Source organism: Pempheris klunzingeri, chromosome 3 (genome assembly GCF_042242105.1).
Source record: "Pempheris klunzingeri isolate RE-2024b chromosome 3, fPemKlu1.hap1, whole genome shotgun sequence".
NCBI lineage: Eukaryota > Metazoa > Chordata > Actinopteri > Acropomatiformes > Pempheridae > Pempheris > Pempheris klunzingeri.
The window spans coordinates 22,743,199-22,760,292 of NC_092014.1; the positions used below are offsets into that span (position 1 = coordinate 22,743,199).

The 17,094-nt window shown below is 43.6% G+C and overlaps 2 protein-coding genes across 4 annotated transcripts in view; one reads left to right on the plus strand and one right to left on the minus strand.

The window, feature by feature from the left end:
* myh11a (myosin, heavy chain 11a, smooth muscle) overlaps positions 1-10,302 on the plus strand; it is a 28,923-nt gene extending 18,621 nt beyond the window's left edge. For 2 of the 3 annotated variants that reach the window (XM_070827845.1, XM_070827846.1), the window contains 25 exons: positions 89-210; positions 310-379; positions 486-646; positions 885-993; positions 1,139-1,270; positions 1,516-1,722; positions 1,865-2,002; positions 2,129-2,252; positions 2,362-2,533; positions 2,720-2,932; positions 3,073-3,217; positions 3,330-3,536; positions 3,649-3,753; positions 3,910-4,062; positions 4,265-4,513; positions 4,747-4,959; positions 5,056-5,268; positions 5,376-5,537; positions 5,864-5,992; positions 6,080-6,168; positions 6,264-6,387; positions 6,478-6,686; positions 6,850-6,958; positions 7,087-7,259; positions 9,215-10,302. In XM_070827845.1, the coding sequence (XP_070683946.1) occupies positions 89-210; positions 310-379; positions 486-646; positions 885-993; positions 1,139-1,270; positions 1,516-1,722; positions 1,865-2,002; positions 2,129-2,252; positions 2,362-2,533; positions 2,720-2,932; positions 3,073-3,217; positions 3,330-3,536; positions 3,649-3,753; positions 3,910-4,062; positions 4,265-4,513; positions 4,747-4,959; positions 5,056-5,268; positions 5,376-5,537; positions 5,864-5,992; positions 6,080-6,168; positions 6,264-6,387; positions 6,478-6,686; positions 6,850-6,958; positions 7,087-7,259; positions 9,215-9,344 (3,858 nt within the window). In that variant the 3' untranslated portion in view covers positions 9,345-10,302. Of the gene's footprint in view, positions 1-88; positions 211-309; positions 380-485; positions 647-884; positions 994-1,138; positions 1,271-1,515; positions 1,723-1,864; positions 2,003-2,128; positions 2,253-2,361; positions 2,534-2,719; positions 2,933-3,072; positions 3,218-3,329; positions 3,537-3,648; positions 3,754-3,909; positions 4,063-4,264; positions 4,514-4,746; positions 4,960-5,055; positions 5,269-5,375; positions 5,538-5,863; positions 5,993-6,079; positions 6,169-6,263; positions 6,388-6,477; positions 6,687-6,849; positions 6,959-7,086; positions 7,260-7,612; positions 7,646-9,214 lie in introns of all 3 variants that reach the window. The other variant, XM_070827847.1, reaches the window with a different exon arrangement.
* Positions 10,303-10,344: 42 nt separating this feature from the next.
* On the minus strand, positions 10,345-16,173 carry LOC139199250 (nuclear distribution protein nudE homolog 1-A-like). The gene is made up of 9 exons (XM_070828295.1): positions 16,064-16,173; positions 15,558-15,685; positions 15,252-15,405; positions 14,645-14,793; positions 14,377-14,513; positions 13,122-13,298; positions 12,947-13,032; positions 12,697-12,851; positions 10,345-12,310 (listed from the first exon to the last, which is right to left on the minus strand). Exons 2-9 carry the CDS (start codon positions 15,641-15,643, stop codon positions 12,217-12,219), a joined length of 1,038 nt encoding a protein of 345 aa, XP_070684396.1. The 5' UTR covers positions 15,644-15,685; positions 16,064-16,173; the 3' UTR covers positions 10,345-12,216.
* Between the last annotated feature and the right edge of the window lie 921 nt (positions 16,174-17,094).

The following is a 17,094-nucleotide window of genomic DNA, read 5'->3' on the forward strand; positions in this document are numbered from 1 at the left end:
AATCGAGTAACCATACAGTACTGAGTGATTTATGTGTATTTTCTTTATCAAACTCAATGTAATAAAACTAAAATACTGTTCTCTTCAGGCAGGGAAGCTGGATGCTCACCTGGTCCTGGAGCAGCTGAGGTGTAACGGTGTGCTGGAGGGGATCAGAATCTGCCGACAAGGATTTCCCAACAGAATTGTCTTCCAGGAGTTCCGCCAGCGGTGAGTTGGATCTGAGGAGACTAATGTAGAAAGTGCTCCTACAGTTTATATTTCTGTAAACCATTCTTGACATCTCTCTGTGTCTTTCCTGCCTGATAGTTATGAGATCCTGGCTGCTAATGCTATCCCCAAAGGTTTCATGGATGGCAAACAAGCCTGCTGCCTCATGGTAAAGACCTAAGTTCAAAATTCCGCTCCACGATCCAAACTTTTTTTTTTTTTACGTTCATTCAGAACTTTTCATACCGTGTGTGACTGATCTTCTGTCTGTGTAGATCAAGCATCTGGACTTGGACCCTAACCTATACAGGATCGGACAGAGTAAGATCTTCTTCCGCACAGGAGTGCTGGCCCAGCTGGAGGAGGAGAGAGATCTGAAGATCACTGTGGTCATCATCGCTTTCCAGGCCCAGGCTAGAGGCTTCTTGGCCAGAAAGTATGAATACACAAGCCTCCCCCCTCACACACTTCACCTTATAATTAATTGTGCTGTTCATCACAAGTTCAATTTATCTTTTCTTTAACTTTTAGACAGTATTTTGACATATTTAACGGTAGAAGGAGGCTTTCATAATTTTTCTGTACTTTTTTACTGTTACCACTATAAATCTGACAACGGAGCTGGAGCTTTATATTATAAATGACATATTGATTTCACTGTCGTATTTTTAAAGGGCATTTGCCAAGAGGCAACAGCAACTCACAGCCATGAAAGTGATCCAGAGGAACTGTGCTGCCTACCTCAAACTAAGGAACTGGCAGTGGTGGAGGCTCTTCACAAAGGTCAGCTTATCACTCTGTACAGTAATGCAACAAAATCGCAGTACAACCTTGTATTTGAGGCTCCTCTAATATGTCTTTGAATGAATACAAACTTTGCCTTTCATTGACTTAAAAATCTGATGTTACCCTTCCTCCTGAACCACAGGTCAAGCCTCTGCTGCAAGTGACCCGGCAGGAGGAGGAGATGACTCTGAAGGAAGAAGAGCTGCAGAAAGCCAAAGACGTCGCCATAAAGTTTGAATCTGAGCTGAAAGAGATCAACTTGAAACACACATCGGTAAAGGATGAAGTCTGCAGATGAAGTCTGCAACAATGACACAAAGATACTTATGAACTTTCTTTTGCTTTCTCTTGATTTCACGGCATTTAAAACTATGTCAAAGTATCCTGTCCGTGTCCTTTTTAAGTGGTTATTTAATGCATTTAAACCCAAGCCAATACGAATATGCTCCTGTCGAAGGTCTACCAGGAATCTACAAACAATGAAGCTGAGCCCATTTTTTTCCCGTCTGCCTGCTTCAGGTCTTGGAGGAAAGGAACGCACTGCAGGAGCAGCTCCAAGCAGAGACAGAGCTCTATGCTGAGGCCGAGGAGATGAGGGTTCGACTGGGGGCTAAGAAGCAGGAGTTGGAGGAGATCCTCCATGAGATGGAGGCGAGACTGGATGAAGAAGAGGAACGTGCTCAGGCGCTGTTAGTGGATAAGAAGAAGATGCAGCAGCAGATGCAGGTCCACACATCTGTTTCTTGCTCATAAGTTATTGTTTCTGGTTGCTGTTGTATAGATAAGGAGCCTCACCTCGTTTCTTTCCAAACTCCGGTAATGTGATGAAGTAGGAGCAGAAACTGAAGCTGCAGTGTTCTTCATGTAGGAATTGGAAGAACATTTGGAGGAGGAGGAAGATGCTCGCCAGAAGTTGCAGCTGGAGAAGGTCACCTGTGACGGGAAGGTCAAAAAGCTGGAGGACGACATCCTGGTTATGGAGGACCAGAACAACAAGCTGCTGAAGGTAAATATGGAAAAGCAGCAACAGAGAAGTTCTTACACTGGCCAGTCACCTACTGAGAGACTAGTTACTGTGCTGTAAGAATAAGTAGGTTCTTTGCTAATAGAGTACGTGTTTGGTGTTTTGTAGGAGAGGAAGCTGTTGGAGGAGAGGATTGCAGACTTCAGTACCAACCTAGCAGAGGAAGAGGAGAAGTCAAAGAACCTCACCAAGCTCAAAAACAAGCACGAGTCCATGATCTCTGAGCTAGAGGGTAAATGTCTCTTATTGATTGTCATGCATTAACACCCTCAAAACCATCACAGATGTCACAATCACAGCCAAACGTTCATGCATACTAATCTCTCTGCTGAACTTAATAGTGCGCTTGAAAAAGGAAGAGAAGGGTCGACAGGAGTTGGATAAGGCAAAGCGTAAGCTGGAAGCAGAGTCGAATGACCTGCAAGAGCAGATAGCCGACCTGCAGGCGCAGATCGCTGACCTCAAAGCCCAGCTCGCAAAGAAGGAGGAGGAGTTACAGAACGCCTTGGCCAGGTAACATCCCGAGACTTAACAAAAATAGTACCCATTTACAGATGTAATCATCAGTGCAAGTGAATCTACAAAGCCTAGTAACTCATCGCTACTCCTTTATACCATGTTAACTTTCAACTTCTTGGATGCTATTTCCAACGTTTCATCATGCCAACAACATCCTCGATGCATTTTTCCACCTCACAGGTTAGAAGATGAGACAGCTCAGAAGAGCAACGCTCTGAAGAAGATCAGAGAGCTGGAGGGACACATCTCGGACCTGCAAGAGGACCTTGACTCTGAGCGGGCGGCTCGGAACAAGGCAGAGAAGATCAAGCGTGACCTGGGAGAGGAGCTGGAGGCCCTCAAGTCTGAGCTAGAGGACACTTTGGACACCACTGCTACACAGCAGGAGCTAAGGTCAGTCATGTGATACCGACATACATTCTAACATGTATTCAAAGGATTTTACAAAGTTATTATATATCAATAATTTATGAATACGGTACAATACATTCTAGAGGTGATAGCTTAAAATGACAAACATCCCCATGATCCAGGGCCAAACGTGAGCAGGAGGTGAACCTTCTGAAGAGAGCCATCGAGGACGAGAACCGAACCCATGAGGCTCAGATACAGGAGATGAGACAGAAACACACCCAGGTTGCGGAGGAGCTCACAGAGCAGCTGGAGCAGTCCAAACGAGTAGGCTTGCCTCATTTCATACAGCGTTAGAAATACTCCGATGTAATTTCCCTCGTTCATCTTAGTCGATATACACACGACAATGACTTTGTATTTTCTCTCTTCTACTCAGGTGAGGTCAAACCTGGAGAAGGCTAAACAAGCTCTGGAGAAGGAGACGTCAGAGTTGACCATGGAGGTGCGCTCACTCACCCAGGCCAAACAAGACGGGGAGCACAAGAGGAAGAAGTTGGAAGGTCAGGTGGCCGACCTACAGTCTCGCTTCAGCGACAGCGAGAAGCAGAAGGCCGAGCTGGGAGAGCGCTGCTCTAAGATCACCGTAAATGGCTCTCAGTGCTTACATCAATACTGTACATAATAACATTCATTTTTAAAAGCTGCCACACTGATATGCTGAAAATCAAAGTCAATGGATATTTTTCTTCATACAGGTCGAACTGGAGAGTGTGACAAACATACTGAATGAAGCAGAAGGCAAGAACATCAAGCTGAGCAAGGATGTTAGCAGCCTTACCTCACAACTCCAGGACACACAGGTAACTGGACTTACAGCAGAACGTTTAGAACTGACACAGCTTTGTCATAACCCTGAAACAGTCTACGTGTAAATTTATATTAAATATACTACATAATGTTTACTGACAATAGGTCAGAATGAAAGCACTGACCTTTGACCTGGTGTGCTGCTACAGGAACTGCTGGCTGAGGAGACACGTCAGAAACTGCAGTTCTCCACAAAGCTGCGGCAAGCAGAAGACGACAAGAACAGCTTGCAGGAGCAGCTTGAGGAGGAGATGGAGGCCAAGAGGAACGTGGAGAGACATGTGTCCACCCTCAACATCCAGGTCAGACTTCAAGCTAGGGGTGCTAACTTACAGGTTAATGTATAAGTCACTAGAGAGAGAGACTAGAGAGAGTGATGTTTTACTGTAGGTGAGGTCTTAAGAAGAATGCATAGACACTGGAGGATGAACAAACATCAGAAAAAAAGGTAGGATTTATTGTCTTCATATTTAGCTCCTTAATAAGGTCTTCCTCTGTCCATAGTTGTCAGATTCAAAGAAGAAGCTAGATGAAATGACAGGAAACATCGAGCTGCTGGAAGAAGGCAAGAAACGTCTGCAGAGAGATTTGGAGGCAGCAAACACCCAGTTTGAGGAGAAAGCCTCCGCATATGACAAGCTGGAGAAGACCAAAAACCGTCTGCAGCAGGAGCTGGAGGACACGCTGATGGACCTGGACAACCAGAGACAGAATGTGTCAAACTTGGAGAAGAAGCAGAAGAAGTTTGACCAGGTCAGTTATGTCAGAAAACGGGTAACACTAAAGATAATAATATTCGGGATGTGATATTTTTCACTACAGTCTATTCTCTATAGGTAGACTAATTCATTACACAGATTCTAAACTTGAAAACACCATAAATTACTTATTACCAAAAAGAGTAATTCCCAGCACTGCTGGTTACATTAACTTAGCATCACACCCTAAAACATTATCTGTGGCCTTCTGTCCTCTCTGGTGTCCAGATGCTGGCAGAGGAGAAGAGTATCTCCAGTAAATATGCAGATGAGAGAGACCGTGCTGAAGCTGAGGCCAGAGAGAAGGAGACCAAGGCTCTGTCACTGGCAAGAGCTCTGGAGGAGGCCCAGGACTCCAGAGAGGAGCTGGAGAGAGCCAACAAGGCCCTGAGGATGGAGATGGAGGACCTGATCAGCTCCAAGGACGATGTGGGAAAAAATGTTAGTGACGGAACATGGTTTCAATGGACTGGGCTCATCTCTCTATGCTATTTACACCAAAATATAGGAGTTAATATGGGAATGTATTGATGGCAGGTCCACGAGCTGGAGAAGTCCAAGCGAGGCCTGGAGGCCCAGGTGGAGGAGATGAAGACTCAGCTGGAGGAGCTAGAGGACGAGCTGCAGGCCGCTGAGGATGCCAAGCTGCGTCTGGAGGTCAACATGCAGGCCCTGAAGGCCCAGTTCGAGAGGGACCTGCAGGGACGGGATGAGATGGGAGAGGAGAAGAAGAGACAGCTTGTCAAGCAGGTAGAGAGGCATCAAATATATCAACCTCCAAATGAAAGTATGGGATCTGATCCACCATCAGAAAATGTCACACTTTGAGACTAAGCAATGCTGCGTGTTGACTGCAGGTTCGTGAGATGGAGACCGAGTTGGAGGATGAACGTAAGCAGAGAGCCCTCGCGGCAGCAGCCAAGAAGAAGTTGGAGACAGACATTAAAGACCTGGAGGGACAGATCGAGACGGCCACTAAGGGGCGAGAGGAGGCCATCAAACAGCTCCGCAAGCTCCAGGTGAGAGTAAAGGGGTGGATGAAATGCTGTCTCAACACTGTCGGCTATCGGCTGATTTTAGACGCTTGTTTGCTTTTATAATTTCTTATAAACAGGTGAAACTATAGCAAACTGATATCTTTAAAAATGAAAACAGTAGATTTACATTTTTACATGGAATTAATACCATCACAAAGAGATAATATGTAATAGGAGAAAAATTAGGATATCCATCAAACGTCTCTGGCCAAAGTGCTGTGAATATACCAGGTGAACAAATCACATTCTGATGCTGATATTCTTGTCTCCCTCCCTATTGCTGTCTCTGTTTTTCTTCATCCCACCAGGCCCAGACAAAGGACTTCCAGAGGGAGCTGGAAGACGCCCGCGCTGCCAGAGAGGAGGTGTTGACTACCGCAAAGGAGAGTGAGAAGAAGGCCAAGAGTCTGGAGGCTGAGCTCATGCAGCTTCAGGAGGTAACACATTTGACTCCTAATGAGGCAGCAGTTTTTTTTTTAGAGCAGGGACAAGAAACAAGGGATTAATCTCCAACATGCTTCTAGGACCTTGCTGCAGCTGAGAGGGCACGGAAGCAGGCAGAGGCCGAAAGAGATGAGCTGTCTGACGAGCTGGCCAGCAACTCCTCTGGAAAGTGGGTGGAGATTCAACCATGTTGCAATGTCTGTGAAGTGAACACAGAAGAGCAGGTTGTTTATATTTGTTCTCTGATGCGCTCCTTGCGTGCAGGTCGGCCTTGTCAGATGAGAAACGTCGTCTGGAAGCTAAGATCTCCCAGCTAGAGGAGGAGCTGGAGGAAGAGCAGAGCAACATGGAGATCCTCAACGACAGGCTGAGGAAGAGCACGCAGCAGGTGACCGGACAGTAACAGCCTATTGAGCCGTCGCAGAGCTCAAAAAGCGCAGTGGCTTCATCCCTGCCTTTGCGTGTGTGTCCTCCACAGGTGGATCAGCTGAACAACGAGCTGCAGACGGAGCGTACCACCTCCCAGAAGAACGAGAGCGCTCGGCAGCAGATGGAGCGCCAGAACAAGGATCTGAAGGCTAAGCTCCAGGAGATGGAGAACCAGGTCAAGTCCAAGTTCAAGTCCTCCATCTCCGCCTTGGAGGCTAAAGTGGCACAGCTGGAGGAGCAGCTGGAGCAGGAGAGCAGGTCGGGGACAGTCAAAGAGTCAAGGATTACGTCTGATATAATGGTTTTATATGGTTACACTCACCAGATTCACTTTTGAGTTCCATCACTATAGTTCTGGTTTCTGTTTTTAACCTGAGAAAGTTTTCCTTTTAATTACATCAGTTACACTTTGTATTCTCAGAGAGAAGCAGGCAGCGTCGAAGAGTATGCGCCAGAAGGACAAGAAGCTAAAGGACCTGATAATGCAGGTGGAAGACGAAAGGAAGCAGGCAGAGCAGTACAAAGACCAGGTACTGTTGCTTTTTTGCACAGACAAGAAAGTGTGTTCATATTTGTGAGTGGGGACATTTGGAGTCCAGTGCACAGAGATGGCTATTTGGCTTATCAGAAGACTGCATATTTCCTCTTTGCTCACCAGGCTGAAAAGTCAAATGGTCGCATGAAGCAGCTGAAGAGGCAGCTAGAGGAGTCAGAGGAGGAGTCTCAGCGCGCTACAGCCGCCCGCAGGAAGCTGCAGCGTGAGCTGGATGAAGCCACTGAGGCCAACGATGCCATGAGCCGCGAGGTCAACTCTCTCAAGAGCAAACTCAGGTAGCACAAAGCACCAAAGAGTCCGTCTGTCTGTCTTCCCTTTTTGGACAGCTGGAGTGTTTTTGATTGCTTCTCTGGTCTCGTTCACCTTTTTATTTCTTTGAGGCTACAACATGGCACAGATACCGCAGTAAGAAAAGTAACAGAATGGTAAATAGTCACTGTCTGGAGGATGTCTGTATGTTTAACATGTGCACACAAAATAAATAGTGTTAACTGTTCTCAGTACAGTGCTGAAGAGCACATTGTCACCGCAGTCATCTTCAGGGGGTTGTAAATCTCTTATTTAAAGCTTATTAGTACAGTGGCTTTATTGAGCACAAGCAAAACAATTATGTCCATCTCTATTCCAGAGGCAACCCTGAACCCAAGGAGTAACACAGCAGGTACCTCTGCGCCTAGAAGTTCCCCCATCACTATTTCTTATTAACTTACCATGACTCTTCATTCCCCCATGCACACTCTTAAGGTCTGTGTAAAGCACATTCAGAGACTTATGTACTAATTGTGGAGTTTTTAGGGGTTTTTTTTAAATCATTTTTGTGTTTTGGGTGGGGCTAAAATGGTGGCTCGATGACGCACTGGAGCCTCCTTAGCATGACTCCTCCACATGCATTATATAAGAGAGGGCCTCTATGATGGAAGCTGTGGCCCTGGGAAGGCAGTAAACCTTGTAAGCTTGTAATGCCAACCCAAGGTTACCAAATTAGCCTTTTTCACTGCGGTCAACCCAACCTTGATAACAAGTGTTATGATGACAGTTCTGCTTGTGTCTCTTCTAGGAAGACGAGTCCATGAGGCAGAGCAGCTTTTCTATGTTAGCACTACAGTAGATCTCACAGACACTCCAAATATGTTAGCAGGCAGGCTAGCTACTAGCACTAGCATATTCTGGTCGGCAGCTTCCAAGAGGGTTTAACAACACATGAGACAAATTCTACAGCAGCTGCAAATGAGAGTATGATACAGCTAGCAGGCCTGCTAACAAGCCTGTGGCTGAAACCATTCAGAGTGTCCATGATATCTCATGCAGTGCTAACTGAGAGAAGCTGCTCTGACTCACAGACACGTCTCTTCAGCAGAGACGCTCTGGCTGAAACAGCGGAGCAGTCAACACAACCCACTGCAACACTGGTTATTGAGACTAGGTGGACTGCAGTGGCAAAGTGGGAATGCTAGGCTAGGTGAAGCTAACAAGGCTATCCTCAACACCGAGATAAGCTCAAACTAAATCCAATGTTAGATGTCGATTTAACAGCTTAAAGTTAGCAACTGTGAAAGGCCAAGAAATCAGAGGGAACCGATTAAACTAGACAAGCGAGGGAGTCGGAGTAAACGCCAACCACTGATCTCACTGAAATCACACCCAACGTGGACTCAAGACCCCCCCCCCCCAGCGTTTCAGAACAGAAAATACTGCTTATTTTTTCACTATTTTGAAACCTAATTTTATATACATGGCAAGTTATTTAATCATTCCAATTTGGCGGGGTGATAAATAATACATTTTTCTGTAGTGTGACTTAAGCTCAGAACACATTTACTACTGCTTTACACAGACTTTAATGCTATCATTTCTTTCATTGAGCCTAACTGAGAGAAATATGACTCATCAGCTACCATGATTTCCTGAAAACTAAAATATTAGCTAGCAAGCCGCCTCTCCATTCCATCTATTTCTAACTGGTGGCCATATCTTTCTCAGTGCTTGGTTTGATTGCCATAAACCAAACTCATTTTCCTGAGCCAGGAGTCAAATGAGTTACAAAGATAACCAGCGTGCTTAACCTGTAACCAAAGCACAACCTGTACATTCTGTATTTCATCAACACCCAAGCGGTTTTCAGACAAACCTGAACCAGCTTGGAAGCCACTCCTCTCACTGTGGGGATATGTTTCTGTGTTTGTATCGGTCTTGTGTCTGTGTGTGTGTGTTTATGTCTGTGGCATTTTAGGCGTGGAAACGAGCCCTCCTTTGGCAGCACACCTCGGCGTATGGGCGGAGGCCGAAGGGTGGTCGAGGATGCCTCGGAGGAGGAGGCCGACTCCCAAGGCGACTTCAATGGAACCAAGTCCGCGGAGTAAGGGCCATCAGACAACCTCATATCAGAATTACCAACCAGGACGAGGTCTGCCGCCTAAACAGAGAAAAACTTCAAATCCTGTTATGCTATCTAGTTCTTCCACATCACTTCAAAATATATATAGTCTCCCATTTCCAATAGTGTACCGATGTATCCTCTTGTCTCAGCACCTTTTCTCGACACACAATATTCAGAAGGACTTGATATCAATTAGGGGAGTTGTTTGGTGGCTCTGCTGATGTGTGATTTGCAGTTCCTTTTATTATTTTTCTTTCATTTACACTGTTTTGTACGGCACTGAATGACTGATTCTTCCTTATGCAAGGTTTTGTACACAAGAATGGGCGCCTCTAATTACCCCGCCAACCTGCCAGCAAAGCCTCGGGTCTCCACAATAAGTCACCTTAGAACTTAAAGCAGAGACATTATGTAAATCTATGGATGTGTAACTATTATCAGCGACTGTCGTCCTGTTGCCTGTGACTGCTGTTGTTTCAGAGCAGCACTGAAGTGGTTCAACAGACTGTATATGTAGAAAGAGATTTCTATACTCTATATACTGTCTGCATCCAGTCAGTGCTGCTGTTTTTACCCCAACAAACAAATATTTAGCTGTTAAACATTTTCTAAAGTCACCGTTTTATATTATTTGCACCTTTCTTGTGCTCAGATATGTTTAGTACCAAAGTAATATTGGAATCTTTGAAGGTCAGGCAAGGTTTAGGGTCACCCCAACTATAAAATCAAGAGCCAGATTTCAATATTGGTCACTTAGCAGCAATCGCATCTTAAATGTCTGGTTTTTTTTCTTCCTTTTCTCAAGATTTACTGTAAATGTTCAACAAGCCCCTGACGACCCTAAACCAACTCATTCTCATTTGATCCTGTTATATGTAATCAACTGTTTACATGACACCAATCTTATCTATTAATTGTTGAACCACCTGCACAAGAAATAAAGATCTCTAAAAAAAAAAAAAAAACACTTTGTTTTTCTCCTTTTAATGTTTCCATCTTGGTCAGTAATTCCAGGAGATCAAACTGGATCATCACAACAGAACGTTATTCTCATCTTGTTCAGTTCAATAGAAAAAACAACTGCAAACCAGCAGGATAAAAGTTGGGTATAGTACCTCAGGCACATACAGTTTGAAGTCCAAATACAGAAGCAGCTGCAGAAATGCAGCATACAAACACCCCATACACAGTGGTCATGGATTACTATTACAGTTGGTTCAAGGAAGGTTAAACAGCATAAACGAGCAGGAAATCCAGTTCTGATATGTGTGAACCACAAGTTAATCCTACGCATACAGTGACGACCGCTGTATAAAAAGGTGATATTTAGATATGTCCTGTAATATCTGCTGAATGAGCTGCTGGATGGCAGTAGTGAGAACACGAGTCCAGATTAACCAGAAACATTTCAGAGAAAAGCGGAGATGTCACATTAAAACTGTTTCCCCATTCACAATATCTCTTACTAAAAGGCAGGAAAAGGGTATTCAATATAGACTCTATATCCCTACACAAATATACTAAGAACTGTGCTTATCTTTCAACCTGTTAAACTCTATTATTGCTCTCTTTCTCCCTTTCACCCACCATATAACCCTTGATGGCAGACAGGAGGTCTCACATCTGTTCGGGAATTATTACTTTACATTCAGTAGTAAACATGTGCTGCTCTAATTTCTACAGTCAACTAAAATCAATATAAAAACTTATTGGTAACACAAGATCAGAAGTCTGCAGAATGACATATGAACGTCTTATCTCTGAGGCAGAAAACCTATCCCTATACTTCACATTCATGCACCTTGCATATCAGAACATTATTAATCTGCTAAAAACAAGTCTGTGCAATGGCAGGAAGGAAGTCAAAGAAAGGACCTTGAATTTAATCAGCTACCAAATGAGATTAAAATTGAAAGGGAAAGTGTTGTTTCTAGAAGCCTGGCAGCATGAGGAGCAGATAATGGATTGTTTTTATGTTGAACTATCACAGCAAAGCAAGGCCTACGAACTGAAGAGGTAATAATATTGATGAAGGCAGCCATGGCTAAAATACTATCACCAGCTCCTGGCAGCTTAGTAGACAATGAGTCTCTTCACAAAACTCTTCTCGAAAATTATTTTACCATCACAACAAATTATATCCAACTCCTCCACAACAGGGTTAATTCATGCCGGTGTTCAGTGCTACATTATTCGAGCCCACAGTTAAAAGAACAAAAACACTTCTAGTTGAAGTAATTAAAGCCATAGTACGTTGTTCACGTCATGTTTTAAAAGAAATTAACCAAACCCATTACTTTTATGTCTGATTAGTTTTTCCATTTTCAAAGCTTTGCTTTGGTCTCGCTCATAAACAATATTTGTACTGATGAACCTCCAGGCTCTTGGTCCCAATATCGGGGACATCCAGTGGCTGTTGTTAATATAACTAGCTCTTACTTGGGTCCCTTCTTCATGATCAATGCATAAGTGAAGCAAACCACCATAAATGTGTTTTCTGGGAGCAGTCGTGTTTCAATGGAAGAATCTGTCTAGATGCTACCCACCACAGCATCAAAGATACAGTTGAAGACAGTGTGGATGTAGGTTCTTTGCTCCTTGATTTGACACAAGCTGTAGTGCTGCTTCCTATGATAGATATTGTGTTATACTAGCCTGAGGCAGCAGAGGTCCATGCGCTGATTATGTGGGGCATGGAGCAAGGAGAGTCGCTTTCTAGTTCATAGAGTTCTGCAGGACACGTGGCGACAAGGGAAGACAGCTCAGTTCAATGTCCCATTGCTGTAGTTTATTAAGGAGGGAGAAGGGGACAGGAGGTCGGTGTCAGGAGGGGGGTGGTTCGCCTTCTTTTCCTCTCATAGCAGAATCTTGACACCTCCCTGTGGAGACTGAGCGCCCTGGGAGACTCCTCTTGGAGGAGCTGGTCCAAACTCTAACCGCTTCACTAAACTGCAAGACAAGATGTAGCACACACACACTCATGAGCAAACCAGAGGGGAAAAATGTCAAAATACTTCTTATTTCAAATATCTGCTGGCTTTTACGGACTTAAAATAAAATGAGATTTAAAAACAATTTTGTAAAATGTTATAAAGATACTTTAAAAAAAGCAATAAAAAATAAGGACAAACTTTTCTGTTTTCACAGGTTTAGGGATTCATTTCATATTTTGGCATTTATTAATAAGTTGAAGCTTAGATCATGAAATCAACCGCAGCGTAGCATTTAAACCATTAAAACAGTAGTTCCTGACTTGATAAAACCACAGGAACAAGAGTTTTTCCAGTCTTTGCCCTGCAAACTATGCTGCTGCTGTTGTTGTTGTTTTCCCTTACCTGTCATACTGGGGAGGGGGGCTCATGCTGGTAGCTTGGACCTCAGGGCCTCCTTCCAAACCAGAAGGACTAGCAGGGCCAGCCAAGAGAGCCGGTTTGCTGACAGGCGTGTCATACACTAGGTCTCGGCAGGATGCCAACTTTGACTCCAGATTCTAGCAGGGATATCATAACAGCTCACACATGGAAAAGCCAAAAGTGTACAGATGTATTCACTGGGCACTGTAGTGGTATCATTACCCCAACTTACCCCAACTTTTCTGAGGAGCTCCCCTACAATGTTGAGGGCAGATATTCTAGCAGATGTAGTGAGGGGAGTCCCTGTCAGACCATCACCTAAATCAAATAGATGTGAGCGGGTAAACATGAGTTGGTATATTCGCCATTACTGTAGCTATTATGGTGTTCAAAGTATTTCTATTTACCTCGTCGGATACTGGAGGCAGGAGGTGTGACAAATGAGCTCATAGGTTTGGCGGGTGTGATAGGGATGGATGGGTTAGCGACGGAGGGGCACGACACATCTGGTCGATCGGGGTCTTTGCCCAGGCTGCTGGACGGCCGTCGTTCTTTCTGACGTACAGCCAGCTCCTGGCGAAGGTCTGACGCAAACAAGACAAACAGATACACGGCGAGTCAGCTTTTCGTAAATGATAGAAAGATTCCAGCAGGACATGATTGAACAACAGCATCAGTTTCCATTACATTCCATATAGTGCAAAAAATCTATTGCAGAGACTTGAAACTAACTAAAATAGGTAATCCATGAACTCATGTCAGCTTTGTGTCTGTCACAATTAAAAATCAATTAATCTGAAGTAAAAACTCTCTTCCTCTTGAGATACGTGATATCAATATGCTGGCATCAAAATATGGATATTTTTATCAAGACATACGGGAACCCAGAGAAGATGGGTGGGTATCACTAAACTGTCAACACACACAGGTTTTCTTCTGCTCACACAACAACACACACTTTGCTCCTTCCTTCGTTCTTCCTCTTGCACTGTCTCATAACAGCCACTCCCTTCAATCCAACGTCAGTCCTGGTAGCTTTGAAGCATTGATCGGATCATATAGTCATTGTCAAAGACCTAGCACTTTTCACACACGCAGTGTAACTGCCAGCTGACTACTGCCAACATGCACAATTTGTACCGAGATGCGAACAAATCTGTAGTCTGTGGTCTAAAGATCTAATCCAAGAAACATAGAGGATGGACAAGCCAACAACATCACACTTGCGTGAACCTGACTCTCTTCAAATGTCCAATAAAAAATTGCTATGAGCAATGTATAGATCTGCTTTCATTTTCTGCTTCCTCATGTATCAGTAACCTAAGATTAACAATAAAAGCAGTTATGATACTATGATGAGTTACCACACACACAACAATTTCAAGCTTAAGCGAGTCAATTTTCATATCATATATTATATGAAAAAAAAAAACAGCTGTCTGGAAGAAGCAACAAAACACAGCTCAAATACAACTACGGATTCTGTCAGATACAGAATATACAGGATAACCAGGAAGAACTGACAAGACATAAATACACACAGGATATGGAAAATTAATCCAGCTATTGAAATTCACTGAGTCAAGCATTTATGCAGTTTGTAGAGAAATCAGCAGTTCTTGTAAACTTGAGAAGCTGGAGTGAGTGTGAGCGTGTGTGTACCTCTGGCTTCATCCTTGAGCCTCTGAACGGACTCGAGCAGGTTCTCTTTCTCATCCAACTCACTCTCAAGAAAGGCATTCCTCTCAATGACATGGTTCATCCGCTGCTCAAAGTCTTCCAGAGACATGATGGTGGCCCTGGGACGAGCAGAGGGGATGGGCAAAGAAAAGTCAACAACGCTGGATTTGTTGTGCATATCGGCTTTGTGTGCCAGTCTAACTATGTAGAGTATATTTGAAGTCAGTGTTAGCGAAAATAGGCCTCTGACCTTTTAGTCCTTTCCAGGTCATCATTAGACTGCTCTAGCTCTCTGATGTATTTCTGCAGATGATCTCTCACTGCTGTGGTTTGTGCTAGATTTTCCTCCAGGGTTGAGATGTGCCTAAAAGCATCAGAATGCTGCGCCTCAAATTTCTCCTGTGAACAGCACACAGACATCAAAATTAATTGAATTAATTGACACAGACAGTGCCAGGTTTTCAGTGTCCTGGCAAATCAATCAATGTAGCTGCCAACATATTTTAATAAGAGAATTTGTCTACTTTTAGGCACGAAAGCCCCTTTGAATGTTCTCTCTCCTCCTTGTCCCCAACAACCTTTGAGCAATCAAGGATATTTAGCACAATCCTGCATTCACTCTTGTGATCTTCCCTGTGGGCCACTGAACAAAAATAGCTGTCAGCAATTTTCCTAGTGGCAGAGTAAATGATATGTTGAATTTGGGTTGGTTGAAGCCGTGTGTACTGATGTGTCATTGATTCTCTGTCTGAGCGAAGGAACATTAACATCACCTTCATCACTCGTCACTAAGTGGAGCACCAGAGTTCGTGCAGCTCTGTGGGGGCCAGGGGCTATTTATAATCAAGGTGCTCTACCTTTATGCTCTCCAGTTCCACGCGGAGTCGGTTGTTGTCTAAAAGCAGCTCTTTGTTTCTACCCTCACACTGCTTCAGCTCTGCCTCCAGTTCTGCTTCATAGTCTCGACTCATCTGCTGAAACTCCTGCAGCTCCTCCTGAGCATCATCAGCCCTGATGACAAAACAATGTTTGCGACCAAACACAACTCACTCATCACGTTGTGCAATATGTGTATAGCTATGATGCATGCTTATTATCCCAGTCGTCTATTAATAATACCTGAGGAGTAGGGCATGTCTGATCTTGCTGTCTAATAATGTTACCTTTGCTTGTGTCTCTCTGCCTGCTCCTTCCAGAAGCACAGCTCTTCTGCTACGGATGCAAAGTTGGGTGTTGGTGGCTCTACCATGTCTGCTGCGTTGCGTCAGGATGATGGGGACGGGAGACCTAACTGTAAAGTAAAACAAAATATAGCCTAAAAACTGTACTTATCTCCCTGTAGCATTAGCTAACACTCAAAACACAAAACCGTTACGGTTAGCGAATGCTAACTAGGTTAGCTAGTGTTAGTCTATAACGCCATGCATTTTGTCACGAAATACGATGGCTGTGAAGAGAAAAAACACTGAAATATATTTTCTTTAAGGTAAGATAAAGTAAATAAGAGGTGAACGCGTTATCTACTTTTTAAATCGAACGGTTGTTCAAAAGTGCTAATGCAACGGTATAGCTGTTCAGCTTAGCTAATACAGCTAGCGTTAGCTAAATGCTTTAGCCATACTGTGTTATCCCAACACAATGACAAACAGAAACTCTCAGAAAGACTCACCTGGATATATGGGAGCTATTAAAACATAATAAAGCCGGGGGATGTATTTCTGAGTAGGGATAAGTCCTCCGGATTTGTGCAACAAGCGTATAGTGATTGCACAAACTAATCTCCCGTTACGTTAGAACCAGCGCTGCTCGACTCACCAACCAAATACAAACTGAGCTTCGGTTCTCTGACGCCATTGGACAGTAGAGATGACGTAGTGAGAATATTATCCAATCATATTGTTAAACGACTTGTAGCCACGGAAGGCGGAGCCACCAGTGTGACCACTGATGATACCCAGTCACGGTGGAGAAGTGTGTGTGTGTGTGTGTGTGTGTGTGTGTGTGTGTGTGTGTGTGTGTGTGTGTCCTCCCAAGTAGATTTTTTTTTTTATCAAAGATAAATAGAAATAGAGAAACACTTTACTTGGAGGTCTCAACTGAAGCTGAACTACTGTATTTATTGTGGAGCAGTTATTTGTATTATATTGTACAAGTTATTCTAGTTTTCAGGTCACAAGCATTTTGTTGTGTTTTTCAAGGAGAATGAATCAGAATGAATTCAAATTTACCCACATTTTATAATAAGTTGTGTGTACTGCACACAATTGGGAATGGCTGATAAATGAGGATATTGGTTATTCATTTTTAAGTATTATATCAAGTATTATGTTATCATCATATTTCAATATCTAAAGGTTGGGTAAAAAAGACAGAGCACACAATGATATAATTGAGAACATTCTTTAATAGTATTAGTGCACGTGAAAGGCTGACAGGCTTTACCTCTGACATTCAATTCTCCCAAAGAATATTCATTCATCTTTCATGTAAAATGCAGAGCTGCCATCAGTCCATCAGTTTCACCAACACAGGATCTTGATTTACTTTCAACATGCACATACAGTACACCACCTGTTGCTGCACATTTACACACAAATAATCATACACTTCACAGTCCAGACAAAGCTGCTTCAATTCATGCTTGTGTTGGATGGAGACACTTTCATCACAGCACCTCAGTTATATATACATCTAAACCCT